The following is a 19752-nucleotide window of genomic DNA, read 5'->3' on the forward strand; positions in this document are numbered from 1 at the left end:
ATAATAGAACAATGATAACAAAGAAATTTAATTCACTTTAGAGAAACCTCAGAATAATATCAAAAATCTAGCAGATGGATACCTGACACTCTAAAACCATCTTACTACATCTACTATCATTGATAACATCTTATTACAAGTACTACCAAAGATAACATCTTATTACAGCTACTACCATACCATCTTACTATATCTACTGCCAAAGATAATATCTTACTATAACTACTAGCATAGATACCATCTTATTACAGCTACTACCAAAGATACCATCTTACTACAGCTATTACTATGGTACCATCTTACTGCAGCTACTATCATAGATAACATCTTACTACAGCTACTACCACAGCTACTGCCACAGATAACATCTTACTATAACTACTATCATAGATACCATCTTATTACAGCTACTATCATAGATAACATCTTATTACAGCTACTACCATACCATCTTACTATATCTACTGCCAAAGATAATATCTTACTATAACTACTAGCATAGATACCATCTTATTACAGCTACTACCAAAGATACCATCTTACTACAGCTATTACTATGGTACCATCTTACTGCAGCTACTATCATAGATAACATCTTACTACAGCTACTACCACAGCTACTGCCACAGATAACATCTTACTATAACTACTATCATAGATACCATCTTATTACAGCTACTATCATAGATAACATCTTATTACAGCTACTACCATACCATCTTACTATATCTACTGCCAAAGATAATATCTTACTATAACTACTAGCATAGATACCATCTTATTACAGCTACTACCAAAGATACCATCTTACTACAGCTATTACTATGGTACCATCTTACTGCAGCTACTATCATAGATAACATCTTACTACAGCTACTACCACAGCTACTGCCACAGATAACATCTTACTATAACTACTATCATAGATACCATCTTATTACAGCTACTATCATAGATAACATCTTATTACAGCTACTACCATACCATCTTACTATATCTACTGCCAAAGATAATATCTTACTATAACTACTAGCATAGATACCATCTTATTACAGCTACTACCAAAGATACCATCTTACTACAGCTATTACTATGGTACCATCTTACTGCAGCTACTATCATAGATAACATCTTACTACAGCTACTACCACAGCTACTGCCACAGATAACATCTTACTATAACTACTATCATAGATACCATCTTATTACAGCTACTATCATAGATAACATCTTATTACAGCTACTACCATACCATCTTACTATATCTACTGCCAAAGATAATATCTTACTATAACTACTAGCATAGATACCATCTTATTACAGCTACTACCAAAGATACCATCTTACTACAGCTATTACTATGGTACCATCTTACTGCAGCTACTATCATAGATAACATCTTACTACAGCTACTACCACAGCTACTGCCACAGATAACATCTTACTATAACTACTATCATAGATACCATCTTATTACAGCTACTATCATAGATAACATCTTATTACAGCTACTACCATACCATCTTACTATATCTACTGCCAAAGATAATATCTTACTATAACTACTAGCATAGATACCATCTTATTACAGCTACTACCAAAGATACCATCTTACTACAGCTATTACTATGGTACCATCTTACTGCAGCTACTATCATAGATAACATCTTACTACAGCTACTACCACAGCTACTGCCACAGATAACATCTTACTATAACTACTATCATAGATACCATCTTATTACAGCTACTATCATAGATAACATCTTATTACAGCTACTACCATACCATCTTACTATATCTACTGCCAAAGATAATATCTTACTATAACTACTAGCATAGATACCATCTTATTACAGCTACTACCAAAGATACCATCTTACTACAGCTATTACTATGGTACCATCTTACTGCAGCTACTATCATAGATAACATCTTACTACAGCTACTACCACAGCTACTGCCACAGATAACATCTTACTATAACTACTATCATAGATACCATCTTATTACAGCTACTATCATAGATAACATCTTATTACAGCTACTACCATACCATCTTACTATATCTACTGCCAAAGATAATATCTTACTATAACTACTAGCATAGATACCATCTTATTACAGCTACTACCAAAGATACCATCTTACTACAGCTATTACTATGGTACCATCTTACTGCAGCTACTATCATAGATAACATCTTACTACAGCTACTACCACAGCTACTGCCACAGATAACATCTTACTATAACTACTATCATAGATACCATCTTATTACAGCTACTATCATAGATAACATCTTATTACAGCTACTACCATACCATCTTACTATATCTACTGCCAAAGATAATATCTTACTATAACTACTAGCATAGATACCATCTTATTACAGCTACTACCAAAGATACCATCTTACTACAGCTATTACTATGGTACCATCTTACTGCAGCTACTATCATAGATAACATCTTACTACAGCTACTACCACAGCTACTGCCACAGATAACATCTTACTATAACTACTATCATAGATACCATCTTATTACAGCTACTATCATAGATAACATCTTATTACAGCTACTACCATACCATCTTACTATATCTACTGCCAAAGATAATATCTTACTATAACTACTAGCATAGATACCATCTTATTACAGCTACTACCAAAGATACCATCTTACTACAGCTATTACTATGGTACCATCTTACTGCAGCTACTATCATAGATAACATCTTACTACAGCTACTACCACAGCTACTGCCACAGATAACATCTTACTATAACTACTATCATAGATACCATCTTATTACAGCTACTATCATAGATAACATCTTATTACAGCTACTACCATACCATCTTACTACAGCTACTGCCAAAGATAACATCTTACTACAGCTACTATCGTAGATACCATCTTACTACAGCTACTATCATAGATACATCTTACTACAGCTACTACCATAGATAACATCTTACTATAGCTGCTTTCATAGATACCATCTTACTACAGCTACTACCTTAGATAACATCTTACTACAGCTACTACCTTAGATACCATATTTCTGCTGTAGCTGTAGTAAGATGGTACCTGATGTATTAGCTGAAATAAAATGGCATCTAAGATAGTGCTTGTGGTTAGGCGGTATCTTAGGTAGTAGCTGTAATAAGTTTGTCTCTGAGGAAGTAGCTGTGTATTATGGGGTTTGAAACTGTAGCTGTAGGTTAGTTAATGTCCAGCTACAGTCTGTATTTTAGCGAGATACATGAATTCGCGAATCGTTGTCACGTCGCTAAATTAATTCCATAACAATTTTTTTAAATGACATTTAACCTTACATATATTTCCTATTTTGCTGTTGTTGTTTTGTTATCATACTTTCACATTATGTAATGATTATAACCTTACCGTTCGACATTTGTTTTCAGAAACATGAAAAAAAAACGTTGATAAACGAATGGAATCCCTACAGAAGGTTTTACAAGAGAAATCTGGGAAGACTGATTTCACCTTGGATACAGCCATCCATGAAAATAGACTGTTCAGTGTGGATTACGACATTCTAGACGGGATGAAGGATACATTTGGAGTAAATAGTCTCCTCAAGATAATTTTACACGTTTTCACCTGAAAATTAGCATTGAAAAAACATATTCGTTTCTTGTAGTGCAAAATAAAATACATGAAATAAGATAGATATGTATTCTCAATATGAAATATAGTAATACAGAATTAATGACAATGTAATGCTTGACTGTTTTATTTTCATTCAGCTATGTTCTCCAATTGCATTGTTCCTGGTGGATGCTGAAAATGAATTAATGCCCATCGCCATACAGTTGTACCAAACGGGAGAAAATAACCCGGTAAGTTTTCCAAAGAAATCTTAATGGATCATTGACTTTGCTTATGGCAATATATATATCATTACTTAGCTGAGCCAACGCTCGAAACGCTTTACAATACCTATAATGAGTAAAACCATATCGTTAAGTATGATGTCAATATTCAGTGTAAACTTATCTACAATCCATCAAAACAGCACAACATAACATAAAATATTGATTGACAAAAATCTTTTATGCAAACACACAAACTACGTAAACATAAGACAATACAACGTATATACAACGTCAAGTTAATACTAACGACGTAAACATGAATCAGCACTTACATTTATTTAAAAATCGACGTTGTTACAAAATCAATTTTTTTCCTGATTTATGTGATCACTCTGCATTATTTTTCAGATGTTTCTGCCCGAAGATCCAAGCTGGTTGATGGCAAAACTGTAGTTTAATCATGCAGACAGCTCCTACCAGGATTCGTTCTCTCACCTTGGTAAGCAATATACATAGACAGCTTTATTAAATCGATGGCATTTACCATGTTTTTACAATATAGTATAAAGGCAGTTACAGTTATTTGTTTTACTTTGCATTCGATAAATTAAAGTCACTGTGTTAAATGTATATAAAGTGATCGGTATATATATCTGACTTTCTATTTATCAAGATTACATTTTGCAGGTGTCACCCATCTACTGATGGAGAGTGTTGATGTAGTGACACATCGGAACTTAACAACGACACATCCTGTCTACGAAATCTTGGCTCCACATTTTCTTTATCTACTGGCTATTAACACGTAAATGAATACTTTTACGTAAAAGCATTCTAAAACCAGTATTCCGTCTTTTCATATTGCAGAGTTATCTGCTCTTGTGAGCAGGTATTGATTGTTACGTCATTAGTTTGTGCGAGAAAATTACGTCGTTTTCTCAAAAATTGGTGACGTTACTCTCACAAACAAATGACGTAACAATCAATACCTGCTCACAAGAGCAGATAACTCAGCAATACGAAAAGACGTGATATTTCACAAAGCAACTTGTAATAAACGAATCACATATTATATTTTGACAACAAACATTTGGCCTCCATTTAATCAGAGGTCAGTAGTTTGTCTATGATAAAAACTGCAGGGGATAGCAATACAAATGATTTAAAGCTGTCAACTAGTGATAATCTGTTCAGCATTGACGAAGTGATATTGTGCACAACTGTGATTGTGTGATATTGGCTATAGTTTTGGTTTAGAAAAGTTGTTTACATGATTATTTAGTAACATTGTTGACATGATTGTTTTAGTAATTTTGTGTACAACTTATATATAGTCATATAATGTGCAAGTTAAATTGTATTAGTAATATTATAAATTGTGTGCTGCTTTGATTGTGTTATAGTGTGGACAGTTATTATTAAAAATATTGTGTATACCTTTGATTTACTAATACGGCGTTTAAATACTAAGCGTTAATTTCCTGAAAAGGTGTTTTGAAAATATACACTGTGACAGATACGTTCAGTCTAATATGCATTGTTATGTCTATTGTGGCCAGCACGCATGTGTGCAATTTACATTTCCAAGATATGTTAGGCATTTTATATAGTGACAGAAAACCAGACGATTTGTAACAATAAATATTTCAAATTATTGCGTTTGTTATATAGAACAATTTAATTCCAAATTGTTTAACTGTAAAAGGAATTTCATTCTTAGGAAGGCAAGAGAATACCTGATCAATAAAAATGGAATCGTAGACAAGACTAGGACGATCGGCAGAGAAGGAACGTTCGAGATCATCCGAAGACAGTAAAATCTTTTACCATCGTTTAGCAATATAAATCAGATAGTATTTATTCTGTAAATGATCAACTTACTTAATTGGGCATTTAAGCAGAAATTATCAAAACAAATATTTATGAGGGTTTCATTAAAATCTTACATTCAATTTGGAATAATCACCAGTTTTGATGATATTAAACTATTTATATATTCTTTTTTCGAGTTTTTCAAGTTTTCGAGGGAAAACACCATGAAAAAAACCTTTAGTTATATAATTCCTTTTACATCAGATTGTTGAAATGGAGGATGGATGAAGATGGGACATTGCCACGGGATCTTGAGATAAGAGGGGTATGATTATATATATATATCATTTCACGTGCTTCAAACACAATATTAATTTAATGTACTTGGGCTATTTACCGAGTATCTAACCTTACCACAAATAGTAAACATTATTTTATTCCTTGATGAATACATTGATGAACCCATTTGTGCACAAGTAACAACATGACAGTAGTCTTTCTTTGAGTTAAAAAGCTGCAAGAAGGTTAGCAAAATCTATGTTTGAACAACAACAAAAACTGCAGTTATCGGTGTTGATTTTTTCTATCATAAATTTCAAAAATATAAAAGCATGCAAAATCACGTTGTAAAGAAAAGCATTGTCTTTAAACATATTATATGTGACAACTAGTTATTAAATATACAGGAAAAATGAGCCTTTGAAGAAATCTGCTTGTGCAAAATCATACAAAAGAATGAAATTGAAGTAAGAATGTTTAAAGTCAAGTCATAGTTTCACTTTTCCCTCTCAACATTCAAGTATCTAATTACTTCCATGAAATGTATTATACCTTATCGTAATCCCTGTAATTTTAATTTAGAAATAGCACATAGTTAAGCAGTAATCTATTCAAGGGGGAATAAATAGAACAAAACACATATAGCTTACAAAATGTATGAAAGTCAAATACTTTATTCGAATAGTTATTTGATTGACGAAATATGTAAACAGTGCGGTCAGTTTCCATGACATAGGCGAAGGTTAAAAACCATGCTAGTTTAAACATCCAATAATTTAAACTTTGCTCATGGTCCGTTAAGTTGGACTAATGCTAAATGATGAGCTAAACGGTTTTATAAAAAAAGATACGTGTACATCGCTTTTCCTTTGATTTGGGTTATGCTGACATGTGCGTGTGTTTTAGGTGGAAGGGGAGGGTACTCTCCCTGGCTACTATTACCGCGATGACGCACTTCTCGTCTATGGCGCTATACAGAAGTATGTCCATACATATATCCACGTTTATTATGATGGTAAGTAAAAAACTTAATTATATAATTTCAAAAACGCTGGACATATCATTCCAGGATTAATGTCAATAACTTATAGTTCAAAATATATGTTTCGAGCTAATGACCTTTTGAGTATGCAATTAAACTATGCGAGTGTTGCTCGTTATTTACGAATTCAAATAATCAAACGATCATCTTTTTACGCATGGAGGTGAAAATGTGTTTTCCTAAAAAAAATATGGATATTTAATGTGTCGATGTCTTCAAAATTGACACCAATTTACTTTGAAACCTTCTTCCTCGGTCCCTAATTATCGCGTGTTTTATAAAATGTTCATAGTCAGGAAATATGTTTTATTGGTATGTCGTGTCTAGTTGTATTATCAAAATATGACATAATTAGGACAGATTAATTTGCTATTTATTTTATGGGTAAATTTTTTCGCGAAATATTCTTAACGCAAAAACCATGAAAATTATATCCACGCGAAAACAATTACAGTGATTAAGCTGCCATCATGTTTTAGGCACTTTAGTCTACAAATAATTATTTGGATTCAGAGTTAACAAGAAGCAAATGCATTTTAACTTTGATGGAGCGATATCAGACAAATGGCTTTTAATTTAACCATAATCTAATAATTTAGAAACACCAGAATCTGAAAATGTTATTTATGCATGTATTGTATGTAAGTTACAAACTTGTCTTCAGTAGACTAGGTATTCAGTTATACAAGATAGTTAACGTTTCGTTATGTGAATCACTTTTGGAAAAAAATGTTTTTTGCATGCCACAGATAAATAATATACGTTTTTGATATAAAAATTCTATCCATTACATGTAGATGCCGGTTATTTTGGCAAACACCATGTAAGGAAGGATGAACAAATACAAGCCTGGGTAGCGGCACTGATTGCCAAAAGAGAACCTGTCGGCGGTGGCTGTGAAATCCAGGTAAGTTTTTCATCATAGTCCGATAAAAGGCATTTGCTTTCTTTGATTCTATGTATTATTTAATTTTTAAAATTATAAATAAAAAACATTTCGAATGACTCATTTGTTTAAGTTAGATATATGTATGAAATATGCATTCTTAAGATTCACTAATAATTTGATTCTTGCAGGGCATTCCATTAGATGAGAATGGTTCGACTATATCTACCTGTGATCAACTGGTAAAAATACTGACCAGCATCATATACATGTGCAGTGTGAGTCACGCCGTCACCAATTTCCCACAGTACGAACAGTACGGCTTCCAGCCAGCCTACCCCGCGGGCATGAGAGGGACACCACCTCAAGTTACGGTACGACTTAATATCCATATAGAGATTCAATTCATCACCTCAAAATTTTCGCCACAAAGACATTTTACCATTTTTCTACCGAAAGAGAATTTAACATAGTAATGGCTGCTGTTCAATCCTATTCGCGTACCCGCCATCTGATCTTCCGCCAGTGTTGAATGCTCCAATGCACATTTATTTAACGGTCATGCATACTATTCTCTATTCAATTTTCTAATAGTATATAGTATTACCAACACAGATACATAAATGTAATCACAGATGCAATAGGAACCGACTTTTGTTTTTAACTTTAACAACAAATCACGATACAATGTATACCAAAGTATTACGTTTATATAGATAAATCTTTGTACTCCTATTGTATCAAATACATGCTTCAGATTGGAATAGAATTCTGAAGCATGTGTTTTGTTTTTTAAACATATTATCTTTATTTTAAACAAAGAACACCGTGGTAACTGAGATAGACATCATCAAAGCGATTCCGCCCAAAATCACTTGCCTGTTGGAAATGGTCGAAATGAAGTTTCTGAGCACACAGAACACCAGCCGCTTGGGATATTTCACCACGAGAGATAGTATACCGCTTAAGGCAGACGACGCGTTGAAGCAGTGAGTATTTGTTTGTATACGCCCACATTTTAGTTTCCGCAAAATAACTTGCTTAAACATAGTTGGTTATTGATGAAACTTGGCATTAATATACATTTTACGAAGAGTGAGGCTAAGTTCGAACTTGATCTAAATTCGCGCATAACGAATTAGCATACTGTGCTTTGATTGGTCATTCTTAAATTAAGAAATATATTGTACATTATACAAAGTCTGGAGCTAAGTTCTGAGTTGAACAGATTACCATACAATAGAAATATCTTTGGTTTTAAGGGTGCAAGATGAATCGATTATTGGCAAAAAGTGACATTTCGTGGTTTGAAATATGTACAAGGGGCAACGCTTTTTTTTAAAATACCATACTATTAAATATAGTATTTATTCAGAGTAAGTTAGTCAAGAACAAAATGTTTTCTCCCCTTTCACCACATTCCAGGAATAGCTCTCAACTTAATGCAGAACAATGTTGTTTCTTCTCCGTTCATTCCCATATTTTAGCATAATGCATCAGATGGATTTTAAGTATGTCAGATTGGTTTGGAACGGGCGAATATTATCCTGCCCTGTGGTTCTCTTGTTAGATGTGTTGACAGTTGATATGTATTCTAGTCAGCATCATATAAAACGTGCAGTATCGACCACGTGATAACGAACTTTCCAGACTAAGACAGCATGCTGAAGCTCGTCTATCCTAACTTCGAAATCCAAGGGCATGTTCTATCCTCCGTCTTCTCAGCTGGAATAAGTCATGCCGAAATCGATTAGTCATTTAATTGGTTCGAGACATGACAAATCGACAGGTTGCTAGACTGACTCCTGTCTGCTGAAGATAACAAAGGAGTTACTCCCTAATCAAAGTTAGTTCATTTACCGTTATGCTGCTAGGCGATTTGTTTTGTCGTGTATCAAATATATCACAGTTAGGCAAGATGTAACAGTTTTCAGACTAGTCAACCCGTGTAATTCGCAAGGGACCACTTACAGAACCTTCAATCGCGACATATTACCGGAATGTAAAGAATAGATGAAGAGAGGGAATCATGGATTTCGAAGATATTATATTTGGTGTTGCATAGGATTACTTGGTATAATGGTATTAGCTTCTGAGTAAAGCTTGGTGGTCAATTTCAACTATCAATCCCATGGTGAACACTCAATCTCAAAAAGCAAAAAGTTCTTAATGTCAAATTTGTAGCAAAAGGTTTCATATCGTAGAACAAAATCCGAGATATAACGTTGTAATGGATGTAGAGTGTGATTAACTTAATTATATTTGGAGAACTATTCGCCGAACGAAATGATATTTTAAACAACATAAGGAAAATAACTGCATTAACTTTCGTTTTTGAACTATCTTAACGTTACTGAAGTGATTTTCGTAAATTACATTTACGATTTGACGATTACCAATATTGATTAAACGGTTCTTCTTTTTCGATAGATAACATCTCCCTGAAAAACACTTTTTTTTAATATGAGAAAATAATTTCAATATTTTTTATTTTAGGTTGAGGAAAGATTTGCGAAAAGCTGCTGAAATAATTATGGAAAGAAATAGCACAAGAACTCACCCTTACCCTTGGGCAAGCCCCGACAACATTCCGAATTCTATCAGCATCTAGCTTAAACATCACCCCAAATTTCCTGGGCACCTACCACGACTACTGAAGACGCTTTGTCGTGACTAAGCAGAAGTTTGTGTTGACAAATATAAAAGATATTAAATATAAATGAACTGTCACGATCTAACATACATTTTGTAATTTTCAGTAATATAACGAGAATAAAGCAGAGAGAATATAGTGAACATCATTGTTTATTATATTATTGTCTCGTCGACACGCTATGTGTTGATTACTCTGTTAATCTTCATGTAAAACGTCCAAGTACTCCTGTCGAGTTGTTCGAGGAAATCACAAACAATTCTATCTCAGACTGTCTTCCTCATAACTTGTTGGTCGGGAAGCTGGAAGCTTATGGCCTGAGCAAAGCCTCACTTAACCTGGTGTCCAGCTACCTGAGCAGCAGGAAGCAGCAGGTAAAAATTGGCTCCAAATGCGGTGACTGGCTGGAAGTGCTGAAGGGGGTACCCCAGGGTTCTATTTTAGGACCCTTGCTTTTTAACGTATTTGTAAATGATATGTTTTTATGTGAATGTAAATTATATAATTATGCAGACGACAACACTGTCAGTGAATCAAATAAAGACCCAGATGCTTTAGAACATAATATTGAAAATGACTGTCGAAATTTAATAGAGTGGTTTAAATTAAACCAGGTGAAAGCAAACCCTGATAAATTCCAGGCCATTTGTATAGGGAAACGTTCGGTAGATGCTATACAGTCTTTTAGTATTGGCGAAAAAGATATTGTTCCTGACAATGTTGTCAAACTTTTAGGTGTGAACTTTTGATTCAATTTGAAACTTTGAAGCTCATATCATTGAAATTTGTAGGGAAGCCTCAAGGCAATTGTCCATTTTAAAGCGAACTGGGAGTTTTTTAACCAAACAAGGTAGACTTGTAATTTATAATTCATTTATCGTTTCAAATTTTAACTACTGTCCTTTAGTCTGGCACTCTTGTTCCATGAAGATTGTCAGAAAGCTAGAAAAGATACAAAAAAGAGCTTTAAGGTTTATACATAATGATCACAACTCATCCTTCAGACACTTACTCAGTATTACCAACAGCGACAGGCTTCATGTAAGGCGTCTGAAGGAAATGGCCTGTTAGGTTTTTAAAATTATAAACAAAATTTCTCCTGAATATATTCATAATCTTGTAAATATTAAGATGTATAATTATGACTTCAGAAAAGAAAATACTGCAGAGGTGCCCAGGGTCAACACTGTGAAGTATGGACATAAATCGTTTGCTTTTGAGGCCGCCCGGGTTTGGAACAGTCTCCCAAATGACTTCAGAAAAGTTGAAAACTTCAAAGAATTCATGAGGCTGGTCCATTCCTGGGATGGCCCCATCTGACTTTGCAATATCTGCAAAGAGTGATACTCCATACTGTGCCCTGGTTACCTCTGTCACCTGACATTTTGGATTGTGTGATACTTTTATTGTCTTATCTCATTTCTTATATGTTTTAATTCTATTCTATAATTTTGCTGCATCTCATTTGTATTTTAATTCCATATATTCTAAAAACATTTTTTACAAAACTTGATTTTGTTAATTGATTTCGGTATCATTTTTAATTCACACTATAATAGTGTATATTCTGAAACATCATAAATCAAGCAACGTTACAAATGTTACGATTGTACATTTAAAACAAACCATTGTTCTGGAGAGCTGTGTAACAGCGAAATGCCCTGAGATTCAGTCTTCTTGTGATCCTTCAATATGTTAATTGCATTTTGGGATATAGGACACAGTACTATACTGATGTGGGTCTTTTTTAATTCTGAATGGAAATATCTCCAATTTCTTTTTTTTTAAATATATGTTTTGATTTGATCATTTTATAACCTCAAGTATTTTAAATCTGTTTATTTTAAAAAGATTAATTAAGTTATAAGCCTCTAGTTATGCGCTTCTGATAATATTATTAGCTTTTGATGATGCGACTTTATTTGATTATGTTGTAAGAGATAATTTGGAGTTGACATTTATTAAACTTGATATCTTCTGTCTTTTTCATATACCATATACGTATGATATTCTTTCGAGAAGTGGCCATGGTGTAATGATGGCTATTTTAAATTATATTTTCTTTCTGCCTCAGCTTCAACATGATCATACACCAGGTTTAATAAAATACATAATGGAAAACAAAAGTCTGTGAAAATAAATCTGTTTTCATTTCATTTAGGAGATATCAGAGATTTACAGGGGTGGTAATATTTGATTACGATTGAAAATATAGTAAACAGGTTTATATATTTGGGTGTAGTTTATCCACCTTTATAAGGCATTGATCAATGAAATGGGTTTTCATATTTGGGTGTAGTTTATCAATTTTTATCAGGCATTAACAAATTTTGTTGGACAATCTACTTATCAAAAATGGGAAATTATAAGTCAAAACTAAATTTGAACTAACCAACAGAATATATTTGCAATCTATTTGATCATTTGCTGTCACCCGAGTTGTGCCATCGAAGCGTACATATTCAAAAGCTTGTGAACAATATAGCTCATGAACCGCCGAACAAAATTTAGTTCATATTCACATCATAGTATGGTAATATCGGATTCTACACTTGTATATATTGTGTTGGGTCATCGGTCAAGGTTAAGCGTCTAGGGTATGGAGCATTCCTACAAATGTGTCCCTTAAGGAAAGAATATTTAAACATCAAAAGAGAGCAGCAGGAGTAATTCTAAATATAAGAGAATTCGTACACCAACATTGAGTTTTATACCTGATAAGATGTTGGTGGTTATCTGTCAAGGTTAAATATCTAAGGTCACGGGCAAAGTGGGATATATATATTTATATATATGCGAGCCTCAGCCAAGTTTACTTCAATTAACACTTTTTGATACGTGAAGCATTCGAAAGAATTGACCAAACAGGCTTACTGAATGTATTTAAAATTAAAGTTAATAACATTTTTTGTTTAATTGCAGAAACAAAACTATGAGATTCTGCACGTACTAAAATCTTGTGAACTAGCTTATACAAGTCAGAATATAAACAATCTCTAAACGTAACACAAATTGAGGTAAGGCGTTTGCAAAATATACAAACCCAAATACATGTGCAGAAGGTTCTTGTGTCACCTTCACTGCAGAACATTTGTAGCTACACAAACGATTATTTTTCTTCGGCTAATGTCATGCAGAATAATTGTAATAACAACAAAAAATATGAATTATTTGATTTCATTTATTTGAATGAAATTTGTGATGCACTCCATCTACACTTGATCACGCCTTACAGACAATATCCACGTATTTCTCTGGCTTTGCATTATGCCATGGCTTTCATACATCACTTCGACCAAATTTCAACCAGAACCTCCATAAATCATCCCTAGATCAAGTTCCCAGTCCCCCTCCTATTTCAACCTGAAGGAGAGTAAAGACTGAAGAAGGATGTATGGGGAACATCAACATTCATACACACTTAGACACACTTAAATAAAACAGGATGCCACAGTAGGCTCTCTCACTTCTTACTGACATCTAATTATCATGGTTGTAACAGAAACAATTTAAAAATTTGAATGAATGGATGATAATAATGAAATTACATGTGAGAAATTGTCCTTTGCTGAATAACAATTTTATCATAAAATGCACATTTAAGTTAATGTAATAGGTGTACTGTCTATTCGGGTGAAGGGGAAAAAAACTTTGACAAAATGTACAAGATTGGGACTTTTTCTCAATCTAATGAATCGCAGACACTAATTAATAAATCATGAATCTGTATTAAATCAATTCCATTAAACAACAAACACAGTCAAAGAGTTGCAAGCCATGCTTGAATGCACTCCATTGAATAACAGTGATCAGGAAAATGTAGTGTTTATGAAACACAATAGTTCAATTCAAAATTGAAATCCCTGAATTATTTTATACGATTCATCAGAGACGGATCATGGACGTAAACCAAAACAGCCACAGCTAAAGAGGACGAGGAGCCAAGCTTTGTAGCTAAAATGTACAATATCAGGGGTAAAACGGTCTGCTGCCAGCAGGTATTTACAACTATACAAAATAAATATCAATTTACATTAGTTACAGGAATAAAATAAGCTACTATTGTTTTGATATAAAAATTCAGAAGAATCCAAATTTAAAACGTTTAAAGATTAAAGATCAAGTATTCTTTAAGAATGTACACACTATAAATAGCATAGACACTGGGCAGAAAGCCACATTTCATAAATAAGTTTGAATATTACATATGTTCTCACTATGTACATCCGATCAACCGTACAAACATTTATAGTAACATACTGTACACAAAGCGAACTTGTTACATTGACTCATAAAAAAATCATTTCTTGGAATTTTTCTCCAGAATCTACATCAATGCTGCAAAGTTTTTAAGAAAAAACAGCAGTAGAAATGTCTATTTTTTAAGTTATAAGTTTCAGTTAAAATTATGCATAGCCCACCAATTATTTCGACTATTACTTGAAAAACAGCAAATTTTCTGTCACACAAACATTAGTCATTATACAGTACATCATTACAACATAACCATAAAATACCAAACAAACCTTAAGTTGGAAAGGACAACATTGATTATGCTTTTTTAACACTAATTTTGATACTTATATGTTGCTATGGTTGATAATAGCTCAACAATGACTCCGAACAAGTCCTAGAAAAGGTGTAGAGAATTGTTCTTTTCATTAACTTTAGCACTATCACTCACACTGTATTTATCAAACTTTTAAACTCTGATCAAATGTGAACTCTTTATCCATCTGTTTCTTAATTCATAACTGGATTAGTTGTACTTGGTATATTTCTTTATTGGTCACAATTTACTAATTGTTTGACCAGTTACAATGATATAGATCAATCGAGTGCGCCATTTAAATGTATGCTACTGCATACCAGGAATATTTTGCCTAGTGAAACTTTTGCCCTTTTCCCATCAATTTAATTTCTCCCAACGTAAATTTCGTCATTCACATTAAATTACTATGTATATTTAGGGGATAACCTACTGCATTTTGAAATTTGCAGCAGTATAACGTGATTATAGTATATAATGTCGCAAATTGAGTTTTACTGGTGACGCAGAGCAGAGCATGGTCATAATGTTGCAAATTATTTGGATTGACCAATCAAATCTCATGTTATATCTCAGATGAATTAGAATATGTTGTCTTTCTATATTCATTGTAATAATGAATTTTCCCTAGTTACAGAGGGCGGAAAAGGAGAAAATTGATCTGCAGCGAAATGTTCCTGGTATACAGTTTATTCAATGAAACCGTCACTGTGTATTTTACCGTTTTGTGGTTGCAGTGGAACTACAATTATTAGCAGTGATTACATGAACCCTTTAACTGACTTAAGTTAAAATATACCAACAGACTGCTAAATTTTTCTATTGTCAAAAAAGCTTTTCAACTTAAAACCTTAAAGTACCAATGCGGTTTCGTTCCATACATGACTTAAATAGAACAAGAAAAGAAAGCTGGTCTTCCCAACTGTTCTCCAGACAATTGCTAAATTGATATTTTCAGCGCACTGACAATCATTATGTTTGAGACCTATGTTCAGGATGGTCCTTGTTACACACCTGAAAGATTAATTTTGCAGATGTCACAAAATCCACTACTGCAGCTTTTTTGCCCAAACATGTTCTTGTTTAAGATTTTTTATAAAATATGTCAAGGATATAGGTTTCAATCAGACCGTACAGGTACCCGTCACAGAAATGGTATCATAGCGAGCATCCAACTAGTGTATCGACTGTTGTAATATTAAAATAGTTTTTGTCTTACAGAAAGTCAATTCTTACATTATATATGTAATAGTGTAGACTCCTTATTCAAAATTTTGGCAAAATTAGCTTCTCACTGCAGTTAATGCTACTGATGATTCAACTCACATCACCTGCATTTTATAATTACAATCAACTTAACAAATAAAATACTGTATAATGGGAAACTCAGCCATTGAATGAAATGTTTGGCCTTCACCGGTTAAAACATATCTACACAGTGATCATTTTGACCGTCACATTTGAGACATTGTGTTTTGTTAGCGGTACACCAACATCTGCCATCACAATAAAATTGCCCTCACTACAGAAATTATGGGTAAAAATTGGACTGTGGCGTAACATTTCCCTCTAAATACAATGCAAGAACAAAAGTTACCCTGTGAACAGATAGAGTAAAAGAAATTTCTTCTGGCATTTCTATGACAGGTCTGCTTTCTAATGAAATAATACATCAAATTTAGGAAATCATTTTAAACTTAAGAATTTCACTTTGCCTTCTCCAAATTAGCTGATAACACAGCAGTAAGAGAATTCTTAGTCTTTGTGGAGAAATATGGATTGCTTTGTACTGAAAGTTTACATGGAATATTTCTCAACTAAATGCTTGAATGATTTTGGTCAAATGAATGAATGGATGATAATGAATGAAGAGTGAATATTTTTGTTTAACAGAGATTCTGACATTTATTTTGTATAATTGTCACCATTATGCACATGTGAAACCGGACCTATTACCAGTAGATGCTTATTTCTATTCATTCTGAAGAAAAAATATGTTAGATGCTTTAACAAAAGTTTGGTGTTGAAGAACTTGTATATTCACAGCTCGCAGCACTTTCTTTAGTGGAAATAAAATTACTTTGAAACCCAAACATATATGAACACAAATAAAAAAATTAAGTGATGTCAAATGACTTTATACAGATATTTTTTGAAGAATTAGGACAAATTAATACACAAAAACAAACTCTTTCTAAGTAATAAATATTAAACCTATAGTTGAACTGTGTCCACTTTGAAAAATTCATTAAAAGTATAATTTACTGTCTAAGTCTATCACCCACAATCTCTTGATATTTGATTTCATTTACAGCAAAAATGTTATGGGAAAATTTAAACACTGTATCCCTTAATTTCACCCAGACAACCTGCAGTAGCATGCATAATAAGACTGAGGCTGTGAAACAAGTACGGGAATGGGAATGACTAAGCATTGTTTAGTGGTATAAAGTAACCATCTGTCATCTACAGGATTTGGTCTGGCCACAGACATTGTGTATAACATGTTATGGCCACCTGAGATATGTCTGGTAAGGAATTCAATACCAACACTTAACACATGAAAGAGTGATGTATGTCTTACTGCTCTGCTGCAAAATGTTTAAGGCTAACACTATTCTCCCTTGATCACTTCCTGCTACAAGTACTTCTGTAGAATGGTTACTTGGCACAGCCGTTTCATTTTACAAGCAGAATACAACTTTCTCTTGCCAATGCCACTGAGCTGTTTATCTTGTAGCTATTTCGCTGACTTGGACCATGTGTCTTGGATTCTCCATCAGTCACAGAAACCTCCTAGATTGGACCTCATCAATTCCCAGCTTTACCCTGCAGCACTCATCATGTAAATAAAGAAGAGTCTGCACTCTGTGAAGGTCTATAGCTTAGAGCCCACTTGACTCGTGATATTTAGTCCCTGTTGAAATCACAAGGTCATCAGGTTACACCTATGCAGCCATTATCTGTCAAGAAGCTCATGATCTTGCGTCGATGGGTTTTGTCAAGCCCACTTGTCGTAGCCAGGGAAGGCTGCCATTTCCTTGCTATCGTTCTCCTCATCTTCATCTTTTGATTCCGAAACAACGAAAGTATTGAAAACATAATACAAAATGTAAGAAGGATTGCATGATAAAACCTAATTTTGTTGTTGATAACACCTGTGTAATGCTAATTGACAGATCACTGATTTTTAACCCACCTAATCAGACAAGTGTAAACTAAAATATTTATAGCTTGCAAGCCATTTCAGGTAATCAGGACATCAAAATTGTTCTCAGTAATGTTGCAAAACAGTATCAAAATAACTCCGGTCAAAACCAGTGGCAGAGTGGATAAGCTGCCAGTCTGGTTATCAAGGATTCCGGAGAATGAATCCCAAATTCTAGATGATTCGGTATGCTATGGTTTCGGTACTAAGAATGAAATGTGTTGGTACTTTTTGGTAAAGAAAAAACAAAGCTTGAGAATCCTAGAATATGAAATCAGCAACACGCATGACACAAAATGCAAACAAATACAATGTTTAAACGTTGTTCATAAAGCTGAAAATCTTATAAAATAAGATATTAGAACAATTTTTGGAGAGGTCCAAATGTTTTAAACCAGAACTGAAACATCTCATTACCACAATGACAGTGTATTGAAACATCTGTAATCTTTAATCCCTGTAGCAGAGTCAATATATTTCTTGTAGAAGAGAAAAATGTTAATTTTCACCGAGAATACTGATCATGCCATGGAAGTTTTGATTCAAAGCTTATCAACACCATTAAACTTACCTTCGTCGTCTATAAGTATATCTAATTTTTCTCTGAAAAGAAAAACAACAATGTATTAGCTATGTGTTCCTCCAGATGATAACAAGAGCTTCAACTTTAAAACCTATCTGAAATAGCTCTAACATTTCACACAAAAATATATACTGCATACCTATATACAATGTTGTTAAAAACTGACCAACAGATCTGGGATTGGTACTTTTTGTGGTATCAAAATCTTCAACGTGAATGAATTTGAAAGAAGTCTGAACATGCACATGATTCTAATCTGAACTTTATGCTTATTAATTCAGTTTAACAAGAAATATGTAACACTTTGTGTTCAACTGCTCCAAACTTTCCCTATTAACTCATTCACCCATGAAGACACATTTGAACCCTTCCAATTCAAAGGTTAGAATGGTTCATTATGAAATTTCAGGGGTGAATGAGTTATGAGTTTGTAGAAAGCAAGAGTGAAGGGCAGTAGGTGACCTATTAACAGTTAACAGACAGCACTATACAGGAGATGGAATGTAATGGCTGGTAAGGGACTAGACTTACTCTATATAGAGTTTACAGAAAGCACTGTACAAGACTTAATCTATGACAGCCGTAAAGGCACTAGACTTTCTCTGACGATGGCTGTAAAGTTACTAGACTTGCTCTATGACGGCTGTAAAGGGACTATACTTANCATACAGAGTATATACACAACTGCAACAATGAAGTCTCAAGTCCAACATTTGTAGTTTCAAGAACTATTTGACAAGCTCTAATTGAAAATGAAATGATTCATCATTTCTTGTATTTTTTACCATTAAATTTACTTTAATTACCTTTTGAAAAAATCTTTCTTGGTTTTCAAAGTTCATTTTTCCCATAAAAGTAGAGTTAAAATGTCCTGAGATGTTGGTATCCAAACA

At 33.5% G+C, this 19752-nt stretch overlaps 1 protein-coding gene and 1 long non-coding RNA gene across 2 annotated transcripts; one reads left to right on the top strand and one right to left on the bottom strand.

The window, feature by feature from the left end:
- The first annotated feature begins 4305 nt into the window (after window positions 1–4305).
- LOC110457765 (arachidonate 5-lipoxygenase-like) lies at window positions 4306–11658 on the top strand. The gene is made up of 9 exons (XM_021509151.1): window positions 4306–4346; window positions 4535–4652; window positions 5568–5660; window positions 5924–5984; window positions 6845–6953; window positions 7778–7887; window positions 8058–8240; window positions 8689–8855; window positions 10363–11658. Exons 2-9 carry the CDS (start codon window positions 4552–4554, stop codon window positions 10475–10477), a joined length of 939 nt encoding a protein of 312 aa, XP_021364826.1. The 5' UTR covers window positions 4306–4346; window positions 4535–4551; the 3' UTR covers window positions 10478–11658.
- Window positions 11659–13686: 2028 nt separating this feature from the next.
- Window positions 13687–18879, bottom strand: LOC110457772. The gene is made up of 2 exons (XR_002463723.1): window positions 18848–18879; window positions 13687–18134 (listed from the first exon to the last, which is right to left on the bottom strand). It is a non-coding gene; the product is annotated as an uncharacterized LOC110457772 (long non-coding RNA).
- Between the last annotated feature and the right edge of the window lie 873 nt (window positions 18880–19752).

The sequence above is a fragment of the Mizuhopecten yessoensis genome, unplaced genomic scaffold (genome assembly GCF_002113885.1).
Source record: "Mizuhopecten yessoensis strain PY_sf001 unplaced genomic scaffold, ASM211388v2 scaffold9309, whole genome shotgun sequence".
NCBI classification, from domain to species: Eukaryota; Metazoa; Mollusca; class Bivalvia; order Pectinida; family Pectinidae; genus Mizuhopecten; species Mizuhopecten yessoensis.